Consider the following 11457-nt stretch of genomic DNA (forward strand, 5'->3'; position numbering starts at 1 on the left):
TTCACTGAGAGAAACTCCAACACGGCGAATGAGAACAACCCAAATTTGAGTTTGGCTTACTCATGTTTTCCCAGGGTTTTCCAGGATTTTCCAGGGAAAAATTAACGAATTTGAGAAAAGTAATGATTGGATTCACTCAGTCTATTGGTACTACTCCGAGACTGAATAAAATTTTCGTCGATTTCCTCATTTTTCGGCAGATTTTTTAGGTTTTCCACAGGAAACCATGAGACAAATTTACTCATCGCTGAGTTCCTGCACTTTTGGCGATTATGAGTGAACTAAACTCAAATTTGCGTCGTTCTCATTCGCCGTGAACAGATAAAGCACGCTAACTTCTGCTTACTCACCAGGTGAGTCGATCGTACTCACTTTCGTCCGATGTATCGAGTTGTCAAAAATTGAGTAAACGAGAAATGTCAAACTGAGTAAAAGCCACTCAGTCAGCAAAATCCTGGTCTTGGAAGAAAATGCCAGTCATGTCGGAGGAAACCTCATAGAAAATGTTACTCAAAACCGGCTGAAATGCCTTCAGGTAAGTACGAATTGCTTAGGGAAACGGTGTTGAACCGTTTTTTGCTCCGGTAGAATGAATTCGGAGCAGGCAATTTCCATTTTCTTGAATAAAAATCAAAACAAAAACTCTCCCCACAACTGAAAATAACGGCGAGTGGATTTGACTCAGTCTACGTGAGAACGTAGTTTACTCAAAAGTGAGTCAACATCTTGCCACTGAGATGAGTACATTCGACTCAATTTTGAGTTGACCAGAATAAGCGTGAGGTTCATATTCCGCGGACGAACAACTTTTTCTTTGATAGCAACGAGAGCTGCTGCTGGTGTGCGACGCTGTTTTTCCGTCAATTGAAAGTTGAAATATTTTCGCAACGCTTCAAATCCTATCACTGATATTAAATACCGACTTTCTTCGGTTCATCTTCGGCAGACCACTGATTCATGCCAATTGCACTAGCGTAATTTTCCCAATTACGCTTGAAAAAAATTGTGTTCCATATCCCCCTCCAGACATAGCGATGCCACAGTTACTAATGTTTAAAAAAAAACCGCGGAGCTCTAGGATCAGTTTCATGGATGGACCACTTTCAAGGATCTTTCGGATCTTCCGAAGGATGGTCTCATTGCCATCTGGGACCATGTTTATGTCACGACCTCAAATTATTTCTTATATCACAGTTCCAAGTGTTTTCGAAAAAACCGCGGAGCTCTAGGATCAGTTTTATGGATTGACCACTTTTACAGATGTTTCGGATCTTCCTGAGCACGCTCCCATGACCATCCAGGTCCGTGTTTATGTCATGAACCCAAGTTCTTTCTTATATCACAGTTTCTAATGTTTAAAAAAAAACACGGAGCTCTAGGATCAGTTTCGTGGATTGATCAATTTTACGGATGTTCCGAATCTTCCGGTGGACCGTTCCGTTGTCTCCAGGATCCATATATAGGAACCATGACTGTATTCTGGGTAATTATGAACATTTGTGCCCATTAATGTAATTTATGGATCCTAGGCCACTTACAAAACCCATAAACACTCCTTTAAAAAAAAAAACAGTGTAACGACCAGTACTGTAAATTCTCATTGATATCAGTTGCTTAGTCATTTGACGAAGGCATGCATGGATCATTCTCATTTGAGAAACGCTTGATATCATCCAATTGAGTGTAACCTACACATAAACTGGTCGACATTCCGGCGAAAAAGCTAAGCCAACACCAACCTGACTTTTAACAAACCCCAACCAGATGTTGACCCTACATAAACCCAAAATTGACCCAACAACAACACGACATTGGGTCGACATCGACCTTTATAGTCACTTTAACGCTCTTGGGTCATTCGTGACTTGTCCGGGGGTGACATTTGAACTCGAGACTGTGGTGTGAGAGGTATGGATGCTAACCACTACACCGGGGTCGACTTATCTGTTCGGGACTATTTTGCTGGGTTTCTTCCATACTCCACTGTCGTGTATCAAATTAAAGTGAGGCTGTGTTTATTTGAAAATGTTTCATCTGTCAAATTTAAGTGAAAATTCACCAAATGGAACACAGCCTGAGTGACTCAATTGACAGTGACGAAGAGTATCGAATGAAAAAGGGGCTCTTCAAAATATGGTCATGTGAGAATTCGTTTTCACAGAATTGATTGAATGGCTGTATTGGTTCATCTTCAATCGAATGATATGGAAATTAACAGCACTGGTAACGACTCTTTTCGCTTTTGAATAAGGTAGACGACTCTATTTTCAATATTTTTACAATCAAAATAATCTACATACCCTACACGGATAGAAATATCCTTATACCTTTTGGCAAATTTCTATTGCTTATTATTCATAAAATGTATAAGTCAACTAATAAGCAGTCGCCTTGCACAAAGTTAATTAAGATCATGTGTCAAATGAAATGTATAAGCGGTCACACATACCTTTTAAGCATTCTTATAGGACCCATGAGGTTTGTCTTATGGAATGTATAAGGCTAATGTTTTGGCTAAAATGTATAAGTGAAATACATGAATAAGATAATTGATTTTCGTTTCGTGTAGGAATTCTAGAAGTACCACAATTTTTTAAATTCATCAAGAAATGGCTAAGTTATGCCATTGTAAACTTTCCGTTACACGTTTTTTGGAGGCATCGTATTAGGAGTGTTAAAGCGAAGACTACAAATCAGGAAGACTGGCAACTCTGCAAAAAATCAGGAGACAGTAAGGGCAACGCCTCTTCTGAGCAAAAGTGGAACCTGTGTATGATGGTGTGTGTTAACTCACGAGTGCATTCACACGCATAGGTAGAAATAATTAGCTTTCAATTATTGGTTTTGTTATGATTGTCGTAAAAAGTGAAACGTTTCTTTCTTTGCTTTATGCTGACAACGAGTTCGAAATCCAGCTGAAATTGAACGTAAGTAAATTTGTTTTGAAAATTAAAACTATGGCAATGATGACATGCACAATGATGGTAGGACCACAGACAAACAGACATAACACATTGAATATTTCTCACTGTAAAACATCGTCGCTAAAACATTACCGCCATCTGTTGAGTACACTGTGGTGGGCACTGCGCTGAACAGATGGCGGTAGTGTGTAAACGTCAAACGTAAGGGAATTGCCTATGCGCGCCACAGGTGGCGGTACTACCAACTACGATACTTTTATATTGTCCGTTAAATGCTTGTTCGATGAAGTTATGTCTGTTTGTCTGTGGTAGGACATTCCTCGATCATTAATTTGCTATCTCAGAATTATCTTCCTCTTTTCCTAAGCCCTTTAGTGATGCATTTATGGGCATTCGTATTGTGCATTAGTAAAATGCATGCCTGTTCCGCATGGCATTGGCACCTGGCCATAATGGAGGGCAACTTGGCTTAGTACTCGCTGATCATTTGAATGTCACTGGCCAATCCGTCACTGTTGTTATCATTCTCTGGAGGATCACTATCCGGTGGTTTCATGTTCTGACAATATCTAAAATGGAAATATGTACCGTTTGGGATTGTAGTCCTTCAACCTTTCATTTTCATTTTCTCCAACATATGATTCTGCTACGCCTTCCGTTGGATCGTGATGTAGGAACCGGATCTCTCTTCTTTTTGAATCCTTGAATTTTCAGCAGCTTTCGAATGACGGTAGTTCCTTATATTTGATTGCTTCCAACAGGAACAGTAAACAATATTCCCGAGTTTCAATCCTCTACCATGACCACCATGACATGTTTTTCGGGTTGGAGTTGAAAAACCACCGGCTTGCTGTGATTAGGATACAAATTCCCGTGAAACTTTATAGAGCAAAACAAAAACAACAACGAGTACCGTGTTATGATTATTTGTTTCGGTGACATTAGGTCACACACACAGTCACTGTTAATAAGCAGTCTCGCTAACACTTGTGCTTTAAAGTTCCACCTTTGATTGTCAGAGGCGCTGTTATCAGTGACGTTTGACATTTGTATGGGAGAAGGGAACAGTTACCAGTCTTCTTGATTTGTAGTCTTCGGTTAAAGTCTATCGAAAGCCTGTGGGTTAAAAACCATGTAGAATGAGTATGTTTTGAGTGATTAAAAAATCACTCGGTATGTTTTGAGTGTTTAAAATATCTGACCGCATTCAGAACCTTCCAACAGAACCGATTTCAGGGGAATGGCCATATCTTGGTTGATTATATGCCAATTTTAGTTCTTGATGTATCATTCGCTTTGGAAATGGTTCTTGCTTCTGTGAATTTATATCGATTTTCAACCAGCATTCTATAGAAGATCACAACACAAATTTAGAAAGTTAGACAAGCCCTCAAAAAACCGGAAAATCTGCGGTATCTGGTGACCATGATTTTTTCGTGGCAACACCATAAAATTATATTAGTTTTCCAGTTGAATGCTTTTGAAATAATTAAAATCAGACCTCATTTGACGAAGTTACAACATTCCAACAAAGTAGACCAAAAAATTGCCTATCCTAGTTATTTTGAGTATCCCCTGTAATTATGCAAATCGGAGAATGTCAAGTTTTTCCGGTTCATCATTTGGCGTGAAACTGCTCTGATCCAGTCAAGATGTGCAATCAATAGAATCCATTATTTCCCACATTTTTTTTAATTTTAAATCGATGTCCAACAGTGTAATTTATGACTTTATAATCAAATCAAGCGTTCAACGATTTCAATTCTGCTGATATTTTCCAAACAACTAAAGTTTACAGCTAGATACGCGAACAGACAGTTCACGATAGGTACGCATCGATGATCTGCCACCTCGTGAGACTTGATCAATTAGACCGACCAAATCCATTGGTCACACAGCTCGAAGCCAGTGATCGTAGCTGCATTCGATCAAGTGGAACCACGTCAACACACCACTGACTGTACCGCGATCGCGCTCTGTTAATGACCTCTAATTCCTCGTTGAGCTTGTTCGAAGAAATTAGATTGAATTCGAATTAACTGTCCCAAAAAAATACCATGATCCCTTTTCCGAAGGGTCATGTCTTCCACCTCAACGTCTCAAGCCGATGATGACACTTTGGTGGTCGCGGAAATTCCTGAATTAAAGCGACGAAACTGTGACGAAACGTCAATACGCCCTCTCGGGCGATGACAGGGCGAAACCCGACCACCCCGCCATACAATGAGGGTCACAAGAGAAGACGCACGATCGATTTGTGGCTTCATTTCTGGATCATTGATCACCGCTGCCGTATATATACGACACTGTTCGACTGGTACAAGTTAGTTGCTTCAAGCGCGTGGTGTCTAAACGATATGATTCTAAACTGTGTTCCGGTGGTGTTGATCCTAGTCGGATCGGTGCGAAGTGGTCTAACGTATCCCTATGCGGACCGGTATCCGTACGGTACGGCAGTTGTGTCGGAATCGAAACTACTCAAGGGTGCATCCAGCAGGGGAACGTCCGAAGGAGGCAAGGATTTGCGTAACTTTAATCGCGATCATGTGTTCGATGAAGGTGGCAAGATCAACTCGGCGACCGATGCGGTTCGATATCACGCACTGGACAACCAAGTGAATGGGCACAGGATAGCGGATGCCTCCCAGGGTGTATCGCAGGATAAGGTGAAGCACTTGGCTGGGGAGAACTATGAAGCGGACAAGTCCCACAATCAAAAGCAGGTGAAGTCGGGATTTACGAATTCGTATCACAAGGACGAATCGGGCAGCAAGAGTTCGTTCTACGAAGACTCGGACGATCGCGGTGGAAAGCAGGTGTTCGACAATCGGCAGAACTTGCGGAACAACTATAACGATCATCTGTACAATAAGGAGCTGAGGAACGATCAGCTGCGGGATCGATACGACGATCGTTTCGGAGGATTCGATCTTCGCGGGGTTCGTGACTTCCACCATCAGGCGGCTGCCGATCGAGGTTTGTGAAGTTTGGTTTTTTTTGTTGCTGTTGAAATCTAGGAAATTCATAAAGCATCTTGTTCTACTAGGCAACCTGCACGATTACCGTGACGGATTCCGCGACGATCGCGATCATCACGTGCACAACTATGGGCAGGAAATCTACCCGGGCCTTCCGCCGATGGTTCCGGTGCGCAACTACGATGAGCTGTTCCAGCGACGCACCTTCCACGAACCGAGACCGATGTTCAAGACGGCACCGCATGCGCCCATCACGGTGTACGAAGATCCACGCGAGTACCAGTACGACTATCCGGCGCATTCGGTTGGTGATCGGTTCCTGCGGCGATACGACGACGATGTGGCCGAACGTACGCGGATCATCTTCAGACCTAGCCCGCTGTTGAACTACAATAGACGGTACTAGGTTTGACTGCAGAATTGAAGCATTTATTCGAAGAAAAAAATATCTGTATGTTAAACATACGTTGAAATAATCGAAATTCAAGTACATAGTTCAACTATATTTATATTTAAACTTATTGGTGTACGAACGAAACGAAATAAATTACCCAGTATTTTACAACTACTTAAGTAGTAACGCTTAGTACTCTGGCAACAAATGAGGTTGCAAATTCAATTCATTCTACATCGGCAGGTCTATTGGCGTTGACGGCACCGCCGAAACATCGTCTCTTCTAGCAAAGATTGACAGTTTCTTATGGGAATTTTCAGTGGAGTGAAAGGATAGTACGAAGTCCGCCATGTTTCTCGCACAGTCTGACGTTTGCTTATGGATTTTACCATAGTAGTAAACTGCCAGTCCAAACTGTTTGAGATCATCTTGAGCGAATTTGTCCTGAACCGCTCGAAGAACTACATTTCAACTGACCAGCATGGATTTATTCCCGGTAGATCGGGAGCTACTAACCTTTTGGATTTCACCAGTACATGCGGTGATGGAGGATAAGGCACAAGTCGATGTCATACTGATCTGAAAGCCGGTTTTGTTATGCAAGCTTTCCAGACTAGGATCGTCTGAGCAACTTTGGTCGTTGTTACATTCCTACTTGCCTAGACGAACTCTTCGAGTACGACTAGGATCTTGTCTCTCTTATACGTTTACAATCACCTCTGGAGTACCTCAGGGAAGTAACCTGGGTCCACTTTTGTTTACGTTATTCTTCAACGACGTAGCAGCTTCGTTGGGAGTTAAATGCAAGCTCGTTTATGCAGATGATCTTAAGCTATATACGTCATAGTTCACTCGATTGAGGATTGTCATCGTCTTCAAGCTCTGCTAGATTTGTTTGTGGATTGGTGCCGTCGCAATAAGCTCATCATCAGCGTTCCAAAGTGTGCAGTGATGACGTTTCACCGCTCTAAGAGTTCAATCCTTTACGACTACTGCATTGACAATGTAACGTTTCGCAGAGTAGAACGTATTACTGATCTTGGTGTTCTTTTGGACCCAAAGTTGACCTTCAATCTTCACTATTCTTGGCTGTTTTGGCTTTACCTTCCTCGTATTCGTCCTAGCGTGAAATCTGAATCAATCGAGAAGCTGGTCAAAGGTTGTGTACAGTGTGAAGATCCGATTAAGGTTGTGCCGCTAGTCAAAAAAGGATCCGACATCAGCCGTATGAGCTTTATCTCGTACAAAGTCGGAATGGATCCCAAACTACGCGAAGCTGCTCTTAGATCGGATACATGGCCGAAAGGAATTTTGTTCCGTGAATTTGAAGACGGTTCAAAAAACATGTGGTTGCCTCGTTTGAACACGCCTACCATTACGATCTCTCCTATTCCGGGACCTTCCGAGTTCTCAACTCCCATTTCCGGACTAGACCCAGCCTGCTGATTCAGAATTGGATTTTGCGTTGTGAATTGGAGCGCTGTAGACCAGAACGCACTGCCTGTCGCATTATGGGAGACCTCGAACCACTCGATCCAGTCGCGCTAGCTGTTTCCCGCCATCAAAGCCGTTCTATTTCCTGCCATCAGAGTCGTTCTGGCCCTGCGGTCGAGTTCGGTGGTGAGGTCTCCCAAGCATCGTCGTCAGGCAAGTATGCATACATTAGTTACAGTCATTTGCCTGATCAGTTTCTGTGTTCCAGTGCAACGCTTCATGATGTTTACACGATTTCCAAGAATAATGCTGCTACCTTTATTGCTTCTGGACCACCACCATCACCACCGAGACGCATCGTGGATAGCACTTTGGAAGCCCCTGATTTCTCTGCCTCAGTCGCGCTTATTCCAGCCAGCGCTCTGCATAGTCGTCTCGGCCCTGAGTGTAGATGTAGGTCGGGGGTCTTCCAACCAGCTATTACTGGCAAGTATATTGACGATTCAGCTTCTCCTTTGCCTGATACCGCTTCAACTTCTAGCTGTGTTTCCGGTTCTGCGATCTCCACACTAGCCACATCATGTCCATGCATCCGTCCTGCCAACTACCAGCAAGTTTATGCCGCCACCTGCTTTTCCTCGGATCCGGGACACCCTAAAACAGGCACTGAGGAAGCTTCCGAACCTCCCGACCCAGTCGCGCTTGCTGCAGACATCCGCCATCGTCATCGTCCCGGTCCTGTGGTCGGTGATGGTATCGAGGGCTTCCGGACTGCAACCTCAGGCGAGTATGTTAGCGATTCCGAGCTTTCGGTTCCTGATGTCCTTTCGATTTCTAGTTCCCGTGATTGCTCCTCGAATGGTCTCCAGATCTACTACCAAAACGTGCGTGGGCTGAGGACTAAAATCAACTCGTTTTGCCTGGCTGTTGCGGAGGTCGAATATGATTTGATTGTGCTGACGGAAACGTGGCTGGACGACCGAATTCACTCATCGCAACTTTTTGGGTCACTCTATTCCGTCTTCAGAACTGACCGGTCTGCCCTAAACAGTCAAAAATCGCGCGGTGGCGGAGTCCTGATTGCAGTATCTACTTGCAGCTACGTAAGTACGTCAACAGTCAACTGGAACAGCTGTGGATTGTCGTAGGAAGTTCTAGCAAGCTTATTGTAGGGGCAATCTACCTGCCTCCCGACCGCAAAAACGACTGCACGATCATCCGTGAGCATGTGGAATCGTTAGGGTCAATTTCGTCACAATTAAGTCCCTGCTCTCCCGCTTTCGTATTTGGTTACTACAATCAAGCTGGTCTGCAGTGGCGCTTTACAGACAGTGGCACACCATTAATTGATCCACTGCTTTCGCATATGCCGGTTGCTTGCTGTGCTCTTTTGGACGGTTTTAACTTTTACGGGTTCACACAAGTGAATACTTTTCCGTTTGCTAGATCTTGTCCTCAGTGTTCACTCGGCTGTCGACAAAAGCAGGCCACTCTCGATGTGTGCTACGCGATCGTCTGTTTTCTCGACAGCAACCATTGTGTGGTCCTTCTCATTGTTCTTCATCAGCAGTTCTTTCGGTCGATGTGTCGTCGACTTTGGAAAGCAACCGTTTCGTGATGAGTGTGTGAGTGCTGACCACGTTTTGTGTCCATTGCTGCAATGGACGCGCTCTGACCCTCGTTGGCATACAACAATTTGCCATACAATGAAACTACTGGAAGCGGCTCCAGTTCTGATGGAGGAGGCTTTTTGGTTAGCGGAAGATAAAGTGTTTATTGTGTTGTACCTTTTGACTATAGTTTTAAGATGTATTGTATAGTGACCAAGAATCCTCGGCTCTGTAAAGTTAATTCGGTTGAGCCTTATCAAATAAATTAATAAACAAAAAAATAGATCTTGTCCTGGCAAATGATTCCGCACTACCGGGCACTTCTGTTTCCTTGCCGGTCGAGCCACTGATGGATCTAGATGCCGATCATCCCGCTCTCGTCGTGTCATTTAGTTTACCTGCGCCGATTCTTTTTACGCCGTCATCTGAGTGCTACTCTTTGGGACTTTCGCCGGGCCGATTATGTTGCATTGAACAATGCACTTGCGGAAATTGATTGGTAATTTATCGAAACTGCCGCTAGCGTGAATGATGCAGTGGATTTTTTCAGTGCTGCACTGGAAGTATTTTCCGCATTGTCCCAGCTCGACGACCTCCGCTAAAGCCTGCATGGTCTAACCCACGCCTACGCGTGCTAAAACGTCAACGCTCTGCCGCCCTCCGAAAGTATTGTAACTCTCGCTCGCCGTACTACAAACGACTGTTCAATTTTGCGAGTCGTAGTTATCGAAATTACAATCGTTTTCTCTATAATCGACACGTGAGACGCACGGAAGCGAACCTTCGCACGAATCCGAAAAGTTTTTGGTCGTTTGTCAACTCAAAACGGAAGGAATCCGGGTTGCCTTGTTCCATGTTTCTCGGGAATGACTCGGCTAATAGTGAAAGAGAAAAATGCGACTTGTTTGCTCGTCATTTCAAGCAAGTGTTCAACGATTTCTCCGCTTCGCCAACACAAGTGCTGGATGCTGCTGTTGAGATGCCACGTGGTGTGTTTAGTTTCGTTATTCCGCGCATTTCAGAAGACATGGTGATAGCCGCAACACGCAAACTGAAGCTCTCGTTCGCCTCCGGACCTGACGGCATTCCGTCATCAGTTCTAAAACGTTGTGTAGCCAATCTCTGCCTTCCACTTGCGAGGCTATTCAATCTCTCGGCACAGCAATGTGAGTTCCCCTGCCGCTGGAAACTTTCTTATAGATAAACGGAATGTCATAAATTATCGTGGAATCACCTCCCTGTGTGCCTCCTCAAAACTGTTCGAGATTATCATAAATGGTGCTCTGATCGCACGCTGCAAAAATTATATCGATACAGAACAACACGGTTTCTACCCGAAGCGCTCCGTATCCACGAACCTGGTGCAGTTCACTTATAACTTTCTGCGATGCATGGATTCAGGATGGCAAGTCGACACGGCGTATATGGATCTAAAAGCTGCATTTGACACGGTGGACCATAGTATCTTGCTGGCCAAGCTGGAGATACTTGGCATCTCGTCAACTGCTGTGGATTGGTTCAGATCTTACTTGGTGAATCGCTATGTACATGTCAAGATTGGCGCGTCGGAATCGGATGTTTTCTCAAACAACTCGGGAGTCCCGCAAGGCAGTAACCTAGGACCGCTACTATTTTCGATCTTTTTAAACGATGTCGCCTTGCTGATACCATCAGGATGCCGCCTTTTCTATGCAGACGATACGAAAATCTACAAAATTATTAAAAGCCTGTCGGACTGCTGGGATCTCCAGAATATGTTAGGTATTTTTGCTGACTGGTGCTCCAGAAATTTGATGAGTCTAAGCATAGAAAAATGTAACATTATTTCCTATCACCGAAAAATCGAACCAATCATGTTTGACTATGTTCTCAACGGACGCTGTCTTGCTCGTGTAGAGCACATAAAGGATCCCGGCGTTACCTTGGACTGCAGACTCACTTTCAGAATCCACTACAATGACATCATCTCCAGAGCTAATCGACAATTGGGCTTTATTTTCAAAATTGCCGACGAGTTTCGTGACCCGCTATGTCTCAGGTCACTTTACTGCTCGCTTGTGCGATCCTTATTGGAGTCAAGTTCAGTTGTTTGGTGCCCTTTCCATGCTACCTGGATC

At 44.0% G+C, this 11457-nt stretch overlaps 1 protein-coding gene across 1 annotated transcript; it reads left to right on the forward strand.

Annotated features, from left to right (window-relative positions):
• The first annotated feature begins 5269 nt into the window (after nt 1-5269).
• LOC135710660 (uncharacterized) lies at nt 5270-6312 on the forward strand. The gene is made up of 2 exons (XM_065233302.1): nt 5270-5900; nt 5971-6312. The coding sequence occupies exons 1-2, from the start codon at nt 5282-5284 to the stop codon at nt 6306-6308; spliced, it is 957 nt and encodes a 318-aa protein (XP_065089374.1). The 5' UTR covers nt 5270-5281; the 3' UTR covers nt 6309-6312.
• Nucleotides 6313-11457: the final 5145 nt, after the last annotated feature.

Source organism: Ochlerotatus camptorhynchus, unplaced genomic scaffold (assembly GCF_037179485.1).
Source record: "Ochlerotatus camptorhynchus isolate MF236.1 unplaced genomic scaffold, CSIRO-AGI_Acam_v1.1 ptg000397l, whole genome shotgun sequence".
In the NCBI taxonomy this organism is placed as follows: Eukaryota; Metazoa; Arthropoda; class Insecta; order Diptera; family Culicidae; genus Ochlerotatus; species Ochlerotatus camptorhynchus.